The 18,763-nt window shown below is 45.6% G+C and overlaps 1 protein-coding gene across 5 annotated transcripts in view; it reads right to left on the bottom strand.

Annotated features, from left to right (window-relative positions):
- Positions 1-730: 730 nt before the first annotated feature.
- PARD3B (par-3 family cell polarity regulator beta) overlaps positions 731-18,763 on the bottom strand; it is a 358,197-nt gene continuing 340,164 nt past the window's right edge. For all 5 annotated transcript variants that reach the window (XM_065069463.1, XM_065069461.1, XM_065069460.1 and 2 more), the window contains one exon: positions 731-4,939. In XM_065069463.1, the coding sequence (XP_064925535.1) occupies positions 4,585-4,939 (355 nt within the window). In that variant the 3' untranslated portion in view covers positions 731-4,584. The remainder of the gene's footprint in view (positions 4,940-18,763) is intronic.

The raw sequence follows: 18,763 nt of genomic DNA on the forward strand, positions 1-18,763 counted from the left end.
TGTATTAAAAATTTTCATCTTAGAAAGACTACATTTGTTCTTCTCCCTGTTCTAGTGACTTTTCACTTAAATATCTGCTATTTTGAAAATTACTTCATCTACCATAACATTCTTGCCCGACTCTCAGCGCACTCTGCAACCCACAGCTCTGATCGTACAAAGATTTATGCTTGCGCATAATCTGGAGTATGAAAAGCAGTGTCATCAGCTTCAGTGAAATGACCCACGTACCTCAAGTTAAGTACCTGTGTAAAACTTTCAAGGAGTCCTAAATCTCTGGCAAGAAAGCGCTGCAGCCGCCTTGGTGAAATGCAGCCTCAGCTGGTTGGACCTGGTACCTGCCACACGGCCGCGGAACAGCTCGCGCGTTACCAACAGCAAGCGAACGGCTCCAGGATGAGACGAAACCGCCTGGGCAACTTCAGCAACAAACACGCAGTTGCCGAAGCTGAAACTCGTCAAGACAACAAGGGACTTCTCTCTCGCTTCTGTCTCTACACCTGAAGATAATGCACATTTGAGAAGAAATCAGTTTAAACCCAGTGATGCTTTTTTCTACAAGACAGCACATGGCTGTTAGTTTGCTTTTTTATAAAACAACGTCACCTTATCAATTCTGATCCGGCCTGATGGTGCATGATCCCCTAATATCAAATCACATCCAGGGGTGGGGATGACTTTGTAGATACAAAGAAGAGGAACACTCAACATACAAGCACATAATCATATATAGTGTTAAAGCCTTTATTTTAATGCAAAATAAACCAGGTAAGATTTATATAGCCATATGTAACAAAAGATCAAAAACTTCGAAGTGGTACTAGAAAAAAAACCTCTCAGAGTGTGTGTTGAATTTCTCCCCCCAAATCAATCATGCATGATTTTGAAATCAGTTTCACTTAAACACACAGGTATTGTCAGGGTCACAAACACCTCTCTCTCCCCCCCAACAACAGAACGGTGTCTTATAAAGCCTCCTTTTCTATGCAGAGATAGTGAACAGTTCTTCCAATTTGCACATAAGGCTTCGAGGCTCTGCAGAACAAGCCGGGGGGAGAGCAGAGGTGCAGGGCGATTTGGAAGTGCAAAGCAGCCCCTGCTGCGAGCAGTGTCAGGATGTGGCCCTGGCAGAGCAGCGGGCAGGATTCACTCACAGCACCGACTCTCATAAACACATCTGTGACGGCTGGGAGAGGAGGAGGTAGCACAATTCATCTGTAAAAAAATTAGGCAGCATGTGAAGCTATTTCTAGATCAGGAAGCTGGAGTGAATCGGAATTCAGGGCTGCATGCACTGTTTCAAGGCAGAAGCATTTTTTTTTTTAATGCTTAGTTACCCCTTTTTTTTTTTTCCCCACAAAGGGCAATGGATATTTCTTTATGCATCCGAGGGGTGACTTCTGCACCATAATGCATCACAGTGGTAATGTCTGCTTGCAGGCCAAGATCATGGCTCACTAGTGGGTGGTCACTCAGAAAATCCACAGGCTCCTTTTCTGTCTCTTCATCTTTCAACCGCTGGGCCCGCGCCAGAAGCAGCTCAAGAAATCAGAGCTTCCAGCCCTTGTCCCCCGTGTCCCCTCTCCTGCTCATGTGTATGGCACGCCGCTCCTGCGGCAAACCCCAGCACCGGACTGGCACGTTTGGATGAGGGAGCGCGAGGCAATTACGTGTCAAGAGCGTTTCAGGCTCACGATTTTCCCAAACATATGGACATATGGGGAAAAGAACAACTTGTTACTTAACGGCTCTTTTGGATTTTGCAAGTGTGTATTTTCAACCGTCAGTTGTAGCACCTCGTGAATTCTGCACGGTACATATTTTTCCACAATATGGTGCTAAAATCATACATTTTACACTGCAGAGAAGCTGACTATATATACTGTAGTTACACATTATGCTTTTGAAAATACTGTACCTCTACCAGATATTAAACCAGCAAATGGCAATTTTCTCCCAGAACAATGGCACCAGAGACTGAAGAGATGCTCTGCAATACTTTTTGGTCTTGTTCCCTCAGCTAGGTCAGACTGTTCTTCTTCCTTAGCTTCTCACCTGTAGGATGCATCCAGATATTATACTTGTAACACTTCATTTTTTTTTTGGAGAAGCTCTGTACTGATCTAACAGCAGAAGCATCATTTAATAACCTGTTGGGTAAGATTAACAGCTCAGGTGGTGTTCGTTTGATCTGTCTGCCTCAAACGAGTGGAGCCGATGCAGTCATGGGGAGCTGTTAAGGAGAGATTCAGGTTACGGGGAGACAATTGTGCAGGTCCTTCAAAGGCTATAAATAACCCAGGAGCTGTTTCCATCCAGATTTTATTTGGCCCTGGCTCTTGAAATACTGTAAATAAGCTCTGTTCACTGTGCTGTGATGCCATTTGAAGGGTTAGTTGAGAGTGATTTATAAAGGCAGTAGCTTATATTCAGAGCTGCTCCTAATTGTGGCCTGGCTTGATAAAGCCACTGTCGCAAACGTATTAGTTTCTTTACAGCTGGATCAAATGTATCAGTGGTTATATTTCAAGGAGGGAAAGGAAAGTATTTTAATTTGTTTTCGCTTCACTTTCAGCAGGCCTTCATAACACCAGCGGCTACCCTGTGGCTGCCAAGTCCTGGCTGAGTATCCTACAGCATCTAAAACTCTCCGAGAGAAGTACGAGGCTGCGTACAGCACGTACGCGACAGGCAGAGTTTCCTTGGGGAATGCGCCTTATTTATAGAGGGTGCTGAGAGACATCCAGCTTTACACCCAATGCTCCCTCCAGAGGTTTTTCCCTCCTACATTACTAGGGAAGAGGGCAGAAAGAAATGGAGCAAGAACCAAACACGCTTTGTAATCGGCTGCGTTCCTCTCCCTCTCTCCCTCCCACCAATGCTTCCTCCTGACTGGACTTAGCGCTGTGCCGGCCCCTGCCCCAGGGAACCCAGCCCTGTATCTGGATCACCGAGATGTTCCTCTACCCCCTTGACAAAGCTGTTTTCTCTGCCCTGCTTCCCAGCTGGGAGAGATGGGTGTGAATGCAGATGTTCCATACAGCTGCAAGTGCCCCCGGGTTCCAGTCTCTCACCAGCGACAGCAGTACAGAAGTGCTGGCTGGGATTAAATGCTGCTTCTCATCAGGGCCGTTCCCTACTGATGTTGCTTCAGGAAAGCAGCGGTGCACAGAACCACCCTGCCCTGAGCCTTACGCACCTCTAACGAGCCCTTTTCCCAGGGATATCCGCTAAAGAGACACACTCCTAGCAGGACAAACCTTCCCAGTGATATTTAATACCTGGGAAGTGACCTATGTGATTTCAATCTGCCGCATACCAAAGGTGTCAAAAAGACATCAAAGAAATCCTTGGCCAGGTCGTAGTCTCTCCATGATGAGAGGAGCCCAAGCAGCTTAGTAACGTTCCAAAAAGGCAGAAGTCAAGGAATTAAGGCCACTTAACTTCACAAAATATATAGGGAGCGGGTAGGCACCCCCATGGCTCTGCTGCACTGCTGGTCCCCTCTCCATCCCGCATCTCTCCTCGTTGCTGTCCTTGTCTTTCCCTCACCCCTTGCTGTGAAAATCCCCTTTCTCCACGGGCATAATGGCCTCTGGCTGCAGGAACTCGAGTAGTTTGGCACTTGGGTGACAGAGGGTGGTCACCACACCGACAGGTGCATTATGTGCATTATGGGGTCCGTGCCCACCATGGTCACCTCCTCAGCCACTTCTCAGAGGCCAGCTCCACTGAAACCCCAAGAGCGACACTTATTGGCAGCAGCTGAGGATCCTGCCTCCACGGTTCACGTTTAAGGAGCGCACACTGTATAATAACTAAGAAACACAAGCACACACACGCACATCTACAGACGCACACTTCTCGGGTGGCTGGCTGCCCAAGTGTGGCAGACAAAGCTTTCTGCCTTACTTCAAATGCAGCAGGTGCAATGAGAGGAGAATCTCGTTATACAAACTGTGAAAAATGAAGGCTACGAGATAAATGCTGCCACCACCAAACGGGAAGAGGAAGACAGAGGCCAGATTACAAATCTGGAACTGCAGCATCCTTAAATCACAGAGTTGCTGGTCTGAACGTGCCTGGAATGTGGCCGCTGCCTCGGCGGCAGTCCGTTGTCGACTTGGGATCACAGCACTGGATTACACAAGATCCCCAGCTCTGCATGATGTCCACACTGTATGCTGTGTTCTCACGTAATTGCTCTACAGCAGCACTCTGAAGTAAACTCTGGTGTCACCACTGCCCTTATACAGACAGCTACGTACTCTATAGGTGTAACTGGATTCAGTAAATAGCCCTGAGGTGTATTAAGTGTTGCGCTTCATTTCCAGCAGCCACTTTCTATTTTTAAAAGGGATTAAAAAATACTCAACTGTCTGGTACCTCACATACTCAAAACACATCGTACCTCACATGGCTTTAGTCCGCCTGTTAGAAAGCACCTACGCTGAGCCCAGCTCAGTAAGAACGACTCCAGGTCTCGTGTGCCATTCTTACAGGCAGCTACGCTTGGGAACAACTCTACAAGGATGATGTCCGACGGGATTCTCCCCAGGCCGTGCTGGTAAGTTCAGTGTGCGGCTATACAGCTGCAGTTATGGGGTTCTTCTGCCTGGGATCCTGTTGCCTGTACTGGTACTGGTCTGGACTGGTTCCACGGTGCCGGACAATTTCACTATAAGCTGGTGCTCGGTGGGATGGAGGAGGGGAAGGCGGCACGTCCTGTCGGAGGGGTCCTTTATGCTGGTTTGTGATGGGCTGGGCTGGGTAGTACTGGGGGTACCTCAGTTCTGCCACTCTGGTGTCTGGTGCGCGGATGTAGTTCCCCTTTGATGGGTGGACAACAGGCTGCCCTCCTTGGTAGAACGGAAGATCTCTCTCTTTGTATATTACTCGTGGCCCTGTTAAATATTCCAGTGGCTCTGCAGGTCCACGCCTGAGGAGGAAAAACATAATAAAGCACATAAAAAGGCAGTCTACAAGCCCAGCGACACATTATTGTACTCACAATCTATGTTTACTTTGGGAAAGGAAATGCCACCTCAAGCATGACAGGTCCAGATGAATCAAAAGAGCTTCTGAAGGATAACAAGCCTCCCACCTGCACGCTACAGAAGTCTGTGACACCCAGGAGGCTGGAGGAAGGGTCCAGCGCACATCACAGCCCTTTTACAATGGGGGAGCACTGGAGCCCTTCGGTTCCCAAAGTCAGCCAGCCTCCTGTGATCCATTTGCCATAATGGAAACAAAGGTCCTTTAAACAATGCATGTTTGACTGAGTCTTATCTAGCCTGAGGATAAACAGATGAGTTGGGTCTGCAAGTCTGCAAATCCCATAAGCTTTACATGCACAAATATTCGTGCTTTCCAAGCCATTTACTACTATTTTTTTCTCCTAACATGTCAGACTGTAAAACTTTCCAAACACCATAGCTGCAGAAACTGGAGCTCCTGGAAGAAACACCAGGGATGTCAGGCTACAATACCTGTGTTTAATGGGCAAGCTGCCAATGGGATTAAAAAAAACCCAACAACTCCTGTGATCTAGAAGGCCTGATATTACAACGGCCCTGTAACTTGTCTGCATCAGTATGGATTTGATAAGCTCTAGTTCATGCGAAACGCAACATGTGAACAAGTCATCCCTGAGGATGTGCCATGGAGCCCTCTCTGTAGCTTTCTGCATCTTAATTCCATGATTTGCACTAATGAAGCACTGATATTTTTCCCTAGTACAGGTTAACTAGCAATACTTTTAAAATGGCAAAAATAATTGTTCTTACAGACATGTCACCAGAGCATCCCCAAAAGTTCAACTCAATTAGGAGTCTTTGCCAGTCTGATTGCAAATGTCTTTGCACTTTGGGCAAAACTCCCATTGACTGCAGAGCAAGCTTCTCCGTGAGCGAGAGCTGAAGGAAGACAGCGGGGTTTTGACCCAAAACAGGGGCTGAAAGTATAAATCAATTACACTTGCTCTGTGGCTTTGGGACTGAACTCATCAACTGTTTAAATATCCTTTGCATAGATTTATTAAAAAAGTCATCATTCTGGTACAACAGATCAGGTGTTCGCAATCCGTCAATGCCTCTCTTTTGTTCACGCAGAGGTTTCACAAGCGTGGTCCCCCTTTCTTAATCTGGGCTTCCACACTCCACTGGAATTTGTTTTGCATGAAGTAAACCAAAACATGTGGTTTTCTGCTGCACTCGCTTAAGCCCATGGGGTAAATCACGGACATAGGCAACGAACAAACATTATCTGCCTTGAAATGAACCTACAATTCTCCCCCTGGAATAACTTAGTGCAAATGTTTCCTGTTTAAAATGGAAAGAGCAAAAGGAAGAATTCCAGGCCTTGGACTTTTAGGACCCTATGCTCCCCAGAGACTTTTTGCTTTAAAAACAGAACATTATAAAAGACAGGCACTCATGGCCTTCCCCACCTGGTGAGACAGTCCAGACAAAGTGCTGAAGGGCCTGAAGCCACCCTCTGAGACACTAAAAGGACTCTTAACCGCATGTACCGAGACAACTGCTGTCTCTGCTCACACACCTACACCTTGCGACAAAGCCTCATTTCCACAGCAGCTCAAAGAGCTGCTCTGTGTATTTCTATTAGAAGACCTGTTCGCTAGTCAGCCCCATCACACTCAGCTTTTAATTCCTCTGTGTGCAAAAACGCGCTCCCAATCACAAAACGCTTCTGCGATGGTAGGAACTGCTTTGTGTCAAGCAGCAAACCAACAGGAACAAATGTCAAACCTACACCCGCCGCCTTTTAATGTAAGGATAATGCTCAAAATCCTGTATATTATATTTTTATAAGATGTCGTCATCAGCAGCTATAATCAACAAAATTCTTGTGGATCACATTAAAAAGCGACTGAGCTTGGAACCTGATCCAGAATTCACTGAAGAGCCAGGTAGCTTTTGGACAGAGCTCTAACTGCAAAATCGATTACTCTAAAATAACAAATTCAGGATTAATTGATACCAAAACGACTCTTGAGAATGGGACTGAGCCAGCAGCATCATTTAGCGAGCCTTCAGCACACAGCTCATCCCTCAACTCACATCAGAGGTCTGGCTGCTGCAGGAAAAGAAGGGGAAACAGCCAAAAGAGCTGTTTCCAGGAAAGCTCGGCCGATCCCGTTGTAGGAGACAGTGTGACACCGCTGCCACTGCTGTGACTGTGCAGAGCGTTGTGCATTCAGGTAGTTTTCACCTAAAACTGCACAGTGACGATGAGCCTGGGCAATCAAAGCACGAGCGTGCCAGACCTGGGGCGTGCACCCAAGCTGCTTGAGCTTGTGCCATCGAGCCTTCATTGCTGTCACCTGCGCCACAGAGCAAAATCCACCTTACAGCTCATACCATCTCCAGTTGTGTAGGCAAACTGCAGAAAGGAACATGCAGGAAGGACAAAGCTTTCTTTAAAAAAAAAATTAAAAAAATAAAGAAATATGTAAGCTGATCGCTCTCATCCCTTCTCTGAGGGTGAAGCACCCATAGGTGGTATCATTCTGGAGCATCTTCCCGAGTCAGGGCTTAACAGCTGGGAGGAGAGCTTGTACACGCAGACAAGGCTTGAATTCACTCCACGGGGATCCTTTAGGAAAGCCCCAGCAAGACAGAAGGTATGTGAGGTTTTTTTAGCAGCCTTGGCAATAACACAAGCAATGATCTAACCAATAATTACCAGAACTCTCGCATGTGTAAAACCTTGTGAAAATCTGGTAACTGCCCCAAAGGCTGCCCCCGGGGCAGCATAACCAGGGGGAAATTTAGCGGAAAACATCCTCGTGGCTGCACCGCGCTCCCCAGCTCACCTCCCCTGGTCATCCCAATGGGCATTATGTGTGCACATACACACGCTACAATGACATTTTTCTTCCCTTTTATGACCAGTGCTGCATGTTGAAGCCAAGTTACCATCCTGAGGATTCATTCTTCCCCACCTACCAGCCAAGCCCAGCGAAGTCTGTGCTTGGGGAGCTGCTCACAGGGCAACCAACCAGCCTGGGGAGTCTCCGTGAGCCTCTGGCATGAACCTCCACCTGATAACTCTTAAAATACAGGAAAAAAACAGCCCTTCCCTCCTCAAGTGTGTTAAATTGACCACCAGAAAGTCAATCTTTTTAAGGTAGAAGAAACACATGCAGATACCAGGCTCTGGCTGTAGAGATGTTGTCACATCAGGAGTAAGTCTGGGACACTGGGGGTGGTTCCCAGCAGGAAGAGCAGGGCTCCTCCAAAGCAAAACCGTTTTCACTTGATAGCTCATCGTGTAAAAGCATGTGCCGTTGTCTATCCTTAAAGAAATTGCCACAACATCTCAAACCAAACACGTTTTCCCTGGCAGCCCCTTGCAGATGCTCCGCTTGTTTCTGCAAGAAGCAAAACAACCGCTGCCTTTTCACTCGGCAGACGTTGCCACCTCCGAGGAGGCTCTAATGAAATTCTCCCCTCTGTCACTGTTTTTGTTGGCTCCCGATGAGTTCAGAGTTCACAGGGCCAAATCACACCTCCCAAGTGACCCACGGTTTGGGGGTCAAAACAATAACCTCAAGTGGAAAATCAATGACCCAGGGGAGTGATCAAAAATTCACAAATTGGGTCAAGCAGGTCCAGCCACTCCAAAGGACCGGGCCAGGAGCGTGCCCTCTGAGAGGACATGCTGAGCAGGAGCTGCTCGGACCGTCAGCTGTTTTCCAGATTTCTGGCCAGTTGTTTGACCTGGTGGTCCAGTGAAATTAATGGCAGACAGAAGGTAGGGAAGCTGACACAACATCCCTGGATGGAACTGATCTCAGAGCTCAAACGTGGTTTTTGCTGATAGTTCGGCTCTGCTGGCTCCCACTGGAAGATGCATCACTGGTGTGGGTCTAAAAGCAGAAGCTGCTGCTGAAGGAAGCAGTGGAAGCAGCAGCACCAGGTTCAAGAAAGCAATGAAACCGGTGGGACAGTGTGAAAACGCACTCTCCAAAAATGTCATGGGTAAGGTGCCCCTTAAAATGTTCATTTTATTGTAAGGAAGTGAAATAAGTGAAATCTGACCTTGCCCTGCAGCGAAATTATAGATCACATGCAGAGGTAGCTGCAAACATCCTTCATATGCTGGTTAGCAGCTCTACTGGATTTTCTTCTAAATGATTAACCAGGTAAGAACTGCGATCCATTCTGAGCTTCAAGAGCACAAAGTAGCCTTGTCCAAATAAAGCAGGTAACTTGTGACTGATGCTCAATTAACAGTAGATATGTTGTTATTTTTTTCTATAACAAGTAAAGCTTGAAGTAGTTTGTTTTTCTATCCTTGCTTTATTTACCTTCCAAGCACAAAGGATATAAAATCTAATATATTCTGGCTTTGCTGCAGAATTTTTAAGAGCTTCTGGGTTTATTTAAAGCTGAACCAAAGGATTCAGAATACTTAAAAAGGGCTTCTTTTAACCTAAGTGTAATTCGGTTATTGAAGTCAAATGGTTATCTGTCAGTCTCAAATATCTAACTGTTTTTTTTTTTGCTTTCTGCAGCTCCCATTTTTTTTTAAGCCCCCATTTCAGTAATTCTTCAGTTTTGGAGAATCTCACAGCGTAGACTGGCCTAAATATCTGACGCTTCAAAAAACAACCAGAAGAAACGCATTTCATTTCAGGTTTACTGTGTTTCACTGTTAACCCCCATTTGCAGGTCACCTTTAACATCAGCCATGAGACACATGCTTGGGTTATCTAAAAGGAAAGGAAAGCAAAATGACGGTCTGGCTGTTCACGCTGTGCCACATCATGTTGGGGGTTTGTATTTCATCATGACAGAGAGTTTTTCTTGCCTCTGTTTTATGGGGAGAATCACAGAGGTCACCCTCCTAGTACCTGGTAAAAAGCAAGGAAGGGAATGCTCTCTTCTTACATCACTGTCTCCTCACTGCTGAGGGAATATTTTGCAAGGGATATAATCTCACATGAAAAACTGCCTTCTTACTTTGTCAGGGAGTACTTCTTGAAATAAACTTCAAAGACAGCCACAGACTAAGTGGCAAATGGAAAGCCCACATTTGGCTGCAGTCTCTTTCATGTCTAAGCAAGACATACAGAGACTCTGGGTGATGGCATCACACAGCTCAGGCTGTGATTAAAGAACAGGAGAAAGCAACAAGGTCCTATCTGTGTCCAAATTCTCACTGAAGAGCTCTATTGTATGCACCATGATAGCAGGCTGTTTGTTCCCAGCCAGGAGCATCTACTTTTAAAGAAGAAAGGAGAAGCAGATGTAAGAATTGAATTATGCAAACAAACAATCTTACAGTATCAAGTACATTACACTGTGTCTATAGAAAGCTCTTCTCAACATCCACTGAAAACAAGTGGCTGAAAAGACCAGGTAGTCCCTGTCTCTCCAAACACAGCATTAAAGATACTGCAGTGCTGTTTCTAGTCAGTGGCACTAAGAACTTCTGTTGTTTAATATTCAATGTGCACATAACTTTAAAAAAATATATAGATATTTTAAAAATCACTGCAGGTTTCAAAAAATCATTGCATAACTCTGAACTTCATTAAAGTCTGTCTCTGTATCTTAATAGGTGAGATACTCCTATAACAAATACTTTGCTGTTTCAGACCAATACTTCCTATACCTAATGATGGGGTTTGCATTTAAAAAGCCACAGGAAATCAAATTTGGTATCTTAGCGCTGGAAGAATCTGCAGCACAAGAAGTGCTCAGTGGCTGCTGTCTGCAAGAGGGGTTTGTAGCTCTCAGAAGAAGGCAGATGTCTAGCAATGTCATACTAACCTCAAACACACCACACACAGATTATTTATGGGCTGAGCTGGTGGAGGTGCTTTCTTCTCTTCTTTTATCAACAATGCAGGGCTAAAAAATCAGATAACGTAAATGAATACAACCCCTGGCTCTCATGTAGCACATGCCAGGCGGAGAGAGCTGTTTTTAGTTTGGGGTCTGTGTTTGGAATTCCTTCAGTGTCAGGTTTCCAGTTACCAGACCCTCATCCCCGGGCCAGGCACGACTGCGGTTGGACTGGATTAGCAGAACACTCTGCAATGTATATTACATAGTTTTGACTTCTATAGGCTTTGCAGACCCATAAAAATAATGATCATTTCATGACCTGCGTTACTGGGAGCAGGGGGAAAGAGCACAAAAATCTCTCTCCCCTTTTTAAAGAATTCATGTTTGTTTTGGATTGGGAGCAGGAGGGAGCCATACACGGTTGTTTGAAATTCAAGCAAGAGGACATTTCAGATGCAACGCAGGCAGGCCTGGTTCTCTTGCCTTGCATGCAGTTTTGCCAAGTTTAATAGTGGCCTTGACTAGCCTGAATGTAAGAGTTGATATGCATAGTTTTTCTCTCTCCACAGTACTAGGGCTTGGAATATTTAGAAACAAACAGCAAAAGCACCACAATCCCAGAAGGTAAGTGCATGGACATGTTTATATTACTCTAGTGGACAGTTCTTAGCAACATAAGACATTTAGGCTTCCCACCTCTAAGACAAGCATAAAGTTTAGTCAGAGCCTAGCCTTCCATGCAGAGAAGCGGTATGCAGAAACAACAGTAAGACAGAAAACAGTAGTCTGACAGGTTTAAAACTTTACTACAAGATTATAGAAGATTTCTTATGACAGCATGAGTGGTCTATTTTGCATGCAAACAAACTGATGGTTCTCAATCCCCAGTGGAGCAAACTATGTCACAGAGTGCCATTTAATTAACCCCCCTCCCATCAGTAACAAAGCCATAAACCATTGTTCTGCTCCTTTGCTCCAGCATTAGTTTATTTTCCACAGCAGATCTCAGACCAGCTTCTGATAATCCCATCCTGCAGGCAAAGCTCCCCTTTCTTTCCTTCCTTCCCTTAATCCAACCTACACATCTAGGAACTGCAATAATCAGGATTAAACCCCTCGAATTGACAGCAACAAAACCCTGAATATGCTAGCCGGCGACTCTATAAATGCCCAACAAGCATTCAAAACAACTAGCCCAATAATCCTTCCTACTCAATTCCCCACTTGTTTTGTTCATATGCTCTCAGGCATGGTACATCTCTTCTACCAGGAGGCATAAAATAAAGTAGCACCTATTGAACAAGACATCGCTATTCTGTGATCTCTTCAAGCTTAAAGGGATCTTAAGGAGATTGGTACTTTAAGTAGCGAGTCATTACAACATGTGTCATTTCATATGTTACTCATTATTCAACACAACATAATACCGTGTGAGTCATTAACCTCTTGGCATTGGTAACCCACTCTCAATGCTAAGCAGTCATGCTTGTTGCTCAGGAACCCCCATGCTCTGTCAGGGAGAGAACTGGAGGAGATTTTAAGGTCCCCTTGGTCTTTTGTTTTGCACATCAGCAGGGGCCGAAAGCTCTTCCTATCGACTAAAAGAGTTCCTGACCTTTGGTCTCTTGCGTCACATTTCTGAGATTACGCCAGCCAAGTTACATTGGAGGGGAGAAAACTGCTTTTTAAAGGGCGTATGCATCTTAAGCCAGCAAGAGCTCCTTCACTCAAGAGCAGGCAAGCAATGAGAAGGAGAGAGATGCAGAGAGGTGAGACCAACGCCGGCCCCAGCACAGCAGCAGCACGAAAGCCCGAAATAATATCCAGATCTCTTTGCCCCGCCCTAACCTCTGCTGCAGGTCTCTGCTTTTTGGAGGCTATTAGGGTAGAAACTAAAAGTCCTGTGGTGGTTCAGGAGATTTACGTTTGATTTAGAAGAAATTCTGTTGCCAAAGTCAGAATTCTTCTTCAGAAGGAAACAAGCACAGGGCTCGGGTGCCAGGAGGAGCCCCCTCCCCATGCACAGCAGCCCTGCTCTCCATGCCGCTGCTGGAAAGCACTTTCAAAGACACACAAACCCAAATTCTGTTCTCATTTTTCACGTGGAATGAATTTCAAGCATGGTGGTTATTCAGCTGTGCTGTACAAATGATTTTCAACAAATAACAGAAGTCATTAAAAGAATCTTCCTAAGTAATAACAACCTGGGACCAGGTCTTTACTGTTCAGCTGCTGGGATCTTAACATTCTGCCTGATCTTTAGTGGGCTAGTAAAAACCTCCAAGAAGTGGTTATTAATGTCATTACCAAGCTTTTAGGCTTTTTTTTTTTTTTTTAAGCATTTCTCATTTAAATTATAACATTCGTTGCAGTGTTTTCTCCCACTGCCATGATGAAGCATGGCTGTCAACTCTGCCTCCGATGGCACACTAGTAAAACCATGCTTCAATAAAAAAGGAAAATGATTTTGGAAACTGATTGTAGCTGGTTATTTTTCCCTCCATTTCATTTCTTTCTGGGTCCAGACATTCTGTTAAACTCACTGTCGCGTGTTTTTCCCCCTTTGCAACACAGACAAAGCTCAAGATCCTGAGGAGAACAACGGCAAGAGGGACCTTAAAAACAAGAGGCTCTTATTTCTTTCTTCAGGCAGTGTTTCAGTCACCATTGTTCCCCTACTGCTCATGTACCAATTTGCTCCTAAACAGCACTAACAGCCTGGAAGTATATCCTCCCCCCTTATATTTTCTTTTGTTATAACCATTCATTTCTATACAGGCATTAGATTATAGATTTCCTGGCTTGCCGCACTCCATTAACACTCTGGTAACCACCCCTTTTCCAGCCAGCCATTAAGCACCACCTTTAATAATTGAGATTTAAAGTCTCAGGGCATGATAAACAGCTGAAGTTATAACTTTACAGCTGCCTCTACAGAAGTGTGTAAATCTCCAGGTTTGGATAGGCAAATCAGTTAATTAGGTCTGCATTAAGTCACAAACTTTGCGGGTGCTCTGACAGCAGACGTCCTGAAGTCGAGCTTTAAATAACAAGGGTCAAACCCCTAAATCCCACTGGGCTGGGAGAGGCGGAAACGTCGCACCCGGTGCCCGAAGAGCGGTAGCGCTGGCTGCAGCTGCTGTGGCTCGCAGACGGCCGCGAGCGCCCCGCAATGCAGCCCGTTCCAGCTGTGTTTATGCTGGCTCCTTCCTTCTGAGCTTCTACAGTTACACCAACAGCAGCGCAGCTGCGGCAATGGAGCAACCGCCGGCTGGACGTGCTCTACCTGCTGCTTGTGTGAAGACGACCCTTGCTTTATTACCCTATGTTTCCCACCCGCCGGCACACACCGGTTGCTCTGTCAAAGCAGGGCCCTGCAAGTTGAAGTATTAGGGAGTGCAGAGGAGGCGATGAAGCTGGCGATGAGCAGCTGAGGGAGCTGGGGCTGTTCAGCCTGGAGAACAGGAGGCTGAGGGGAGACCTTATCACTGTCTACAACTACCTGAAAGGAGGTTGTAGCATGGAGGGGGTTGGTCTCTTCTCCCAAGTAACAAGTGATGCAACAAGAGGAAATGGCCTCAAGTTGCACCAGGGGAGGTCTATATTAGATATTAGGAAAAAATTCTTCAGGGAAAGGGTTGTCACAGAATGTCAGGGATTGGAAGGGACCTCAAAAGCTCATGCAGTGCAATCCCCCCATGGAGCAGGAACACCCAGATGAGGTTACACAGGAAGGTGTCCAGGTGGGTTGGAATGTCTGCAGAGAAGGAGACTCCACAACCCCCCTGGGCAGCCTGGGCCAGGCTCTGCCACCCTCACTGAGAAGAAGTTTCTTCTCATATTTAAGTGGAACCTCCTGTGTTCCAGTTTATACCCATCACCCCTTGTCCTACCACCGGTTGTCACCGAGAAGAGCCTGGTTCCATCCTCCTGACACTCACCCTTTATGTATTTGGAAACATTAATAAGGTCACCCATCAGTCTCCTCAAAGCTAAAGAGCCCCAGCTCCCTCAGCCTTTCCTCACACGGGAGATGCTCCACTCCCTTAATCATCTTCGTTGCCCTGCACTGGACTCTCTCCAGCAGTTCCCTGTCCTTCTGGAACTGAGGGGCCACAACTGGACACAATATTCCAGGTGTGGTCTCCCCAGGGCAGAGTAGAGGGGCAGGAGAACCTCTCTGACCTACTGACCACCCCCTTCTAATACACCCCAGGTACCATTGGCCTTCCTGGCCACAAGGGCCCAGTGCTGGCTCATGGTCATCCTGCTGTCCCCAGGACCCCCAGGTCCTTTTCCCCTACACTGCTCTCTAATACGTCATTCCCCAACTTATAATGCTGTTGGGCATTCAACAGGCTGCCCAGGGCAGTGTTGGAGTCACCATCCCTGGAGGGGTTTAAAAGGCATTATGATGAGGTTCTTATGGACATGGTTTAGTGCTAGAGTTGGTTAGGTTATGGTTGGACTTGAAGATCCTGAGGGTTTCTTCCAACTGAAATGACTCTGTGACTCACCCCACCCCTACCTGTGGCTGCAGAAACACTGCAGGGATGGCCCCGAGTCACTTCTGGCCAGTGTGTGTTCAAACCTGGTGAGAATCAGAGCTGCTGGCCGCTGCTCTCTTCAGGGACATGGGCAGTAAGAGGTTAACTTCCAGTCCTGCTGTCTAAGTTCCTGTGCTCCATCTCAGCATTAGTTATCTCCCTGTTGCTGCATTTAAAAATACTGTATGTAATTAACTTTTATCAGGTTGTTAAGCAGTGTGCTGAAGTGTGAACTTATCATTCAATTGTTTCCTTTATTTACAGAATCCCTGCCATTCTCTGAGGCAGCTGCCTGGGACAGGCTGCTGACTTGCTCAGATGAGAAGGGTTTAGCACACCAGCTTCTGGTAGCAGAAGCAGATTCCGGAGAGGTGAGACACAGCCGTGAATCTGCTTGGTTCCTCAAACACCCCCTCAACATGCCCTGCAGAGCAGCTGTGTGTGAGTGACACACGCACGGCACCCATACCAAATACATCACTGTAACGGTGCTTTGAGACCTGAACCACACAGCAGAGAAAACACGCAAGACAGCTCCCAACCGCTGTAACCCAGCCTTATGGGCACCGATACAGTTTTTACTCATATATACGGCACTAACTTTAACGCCTACAGATATACACCAGCTATGTGGTCCATCTACAGATGAAGATGACATAACTGCTGATCTTCATGCACTTCTGTGGTCATTTCTGCCCCTTTCACTTTTCATTTGCTGGACTTAGTTTCTTTAAGAAAAGCAAATCTGGAAGCCAGCGCACATCATGTTAGGCTGGGGATGAGAGGAGGGCAAGAAGCCACATCCTCCGCTGTCCTTGCCTCCCTCCACAAGGCCCAGGTTTGATTTCCTGGAGCCCAAGGCTCCCACCACATTTTTTTGCCACTTTTCCCTCCTGGCCTGGCTACTGTTCTCTTCTTTGCTTTCTTCCCCAGCAGCAGCAGCCCTGGCAGTGCCTGCAAGGAGTCCAAGACGATGTGAGATGTCATCAGATCTATGTGAATTTCTTCCATACATTCATGGTCTTGGGCAGCACCGTGCATAAAGCATGATCCCTGGGCATCCTTTGCTCTTTGAGAACGGGTGCAATCATCAATATCCCAGAACTATGTGCATCAGCCCCAACACTTGTAATACAGGAGATATGTAGCTTCTGAACAAATTTCTTCTTCACCATCTGCACGCTATGCTGCATGCCAGATGACAAGATAAAATTTGCAACAGCAAAGTTATTGGAAAACAGCAACCTTCTAGAAAGAGCAAGCACAGCCTGTGGCAACACAGTCATATCAGCTTAGTCATGTACCTAGAACAGAAGACATGAGGATGCTGAAGCTGGAAGACAGAGCACATAGCAGAGGGCAGGAAAAAAACTGCTTAAAGACAGACTGAAACACTGTGTCCATGCGCAATGGGAAAGCGAGCCCACCAGCTGGGAATTAGTGATACCTCACAGAGGTGACAGCACAGTGGTTGGAAGATAGAGGCAAGCCACTATTGAGATGAAGAGAGGCTTTGCACAGCACCACCAGGTACAGGCTTTAATTTTGTTTGAACACATACATCCATCATGTGTCAAAGACTAACACATGTGGTAGAGTCTCATGTGCAAGACATGATGCTGTCAGTAATTTCAACTTCCATTATAAGGAACAGAACCAGAATCAGAGAGGAGACCCTACTCTGCCCAGGAAGGCTATTACGTGCTATCAGTGAGAACAGGAGAAACAACAGCATTTCCCAATCTGAACCTGGTAAGAACCTGGCAAAGATTCCAGACAGCATGTCAGTTTGGCTGGGGAAAAAAAATAAATGAAAACACTCTCTAACCTGAAACAATCTTTTACATAATGAATCAATCAAACAATTATCTTTGCTCTAGTATGTTCAAATCAAGGGAACCATAATTGAAAATAACAACCAATTTATATAGCTCATTTAAAGCCACAATAAGCTAGGCAGCTGATTCACTAATGAACAATAAAGGTCACTAGTACGGTATCGTTCTAAGTATTTTCAGATTGTGTGGTGTGTGATAGACTTGAAGTGGCAAGTTCATTAAAAAAATCATCAAGACACCTTGCAGAGGGAACAAAAGATGAAGAGAGATCTCTGCTCTGCCTGGATACCAGACTGAGACGAGAGAATCACTCGATGCGATGAGGAACTTCGTGCCCCAGACTCACCCGGCCTCAGCCAAAGCCTCTGGATGTCAATGGAAGCATTTCAATGAGCTTTGGATCAGGCTCTTGTATAGGAGAATGGTATCTGAAAGGGGAGGAGAGGGCAGGGAGAGAATGAGACATCTGTATCCTGAAATGAAGTCAGGAAGTTAAGGCCTGACAGCCTCGGACAGCAGATAAATAGCTCGAGTATGAGATGTGGGTTGCTGAAATGCCTCACTCCACGTGGAGACATTCCTTTTCAATTGTGTCTTTCAGGTGTTCAGAAAAAAAGAGTGATCAAAATGCAGTTAACTTATTTTTCACTTGTAGTGCTCATGATCTAGAGAGCCATACACATATGCCACCACTAAGAAATGAGACATTCTACCAGATGAATTAATACCCCTCTCCTACATGGATGTTATACCTACCATTACTAATAGCAAGGCAAGTGGGGCAATGTAGCAGAACATGCCCTAAATTGCAGCATCACATCTTTGTTACCAGAACCAGATGCTTCAGAGGAAGCTGCAGTTAGTCGGCAATGAGCAGTTTCCAGAGGTCTTACAGCATATAAGCAACCTCTCCTCCCCAGAAGCTCAACCAAAACACAGCAACTATTGGTCTAATTCTGGGTTTGCAGAAAGATGCAGGTTTCAGAAACACAAAACACTTGATGGCATGTCTGTACTTACAGACGCTGACATAAAAAAATAAAAAACCATAATAGTTAACCTTGGCAGACCTACTATTTGAATCCCATGGGAAAAAAGCACAATATAGTAGAGAGCCTGTGGTGAGTTGAGAATAATGACTTTTCCAAACCTCCATGTTAAATCTTTAATGCTGAGTTTGATTTCTCTCTAACAAAAATATGTGTAATTTTACTTCCAGTAAAATGAGATTTTCTTTAACAGAACTTCGCAACACCTCATTTCTTTTCATGATCAAAAAGTAAAAGGGAGAAATTTCATATCCTATCAAGCAGCTACAACATAAACTATTACTCAAGAACATTCCAGTTTCTAAGTCAGAAAGTCCCTTAAAAACTTACAAAACTTGTGGCATAAACTAGTGCAACAGAAAATGAAATGTCTAAGGAGGAAAAGACCAGGGTTAAAGGTTCTGTATTGATTTTTTTCTTGCACATTGGGATTAAAGTGATTTCAGCTGGGACCCAGCATTCCAGATGTAATTATAATTTCCATTTATATTTTTAGACTGTGTACAAAGAAG

Source organism: Columba livia, chromosome 7 (assembly GCF_036013475.1).
Source record: "Columba livia isolate bColLiv1 breed racing homer chromosome 7, bColLiv1.pat.W.v2, whole genome shotgun sequence".
NCBI lineage: Eukaryota > Metazoa > Chordata > Aves > Columbiformes > Columbidae > Columba > Columba livia.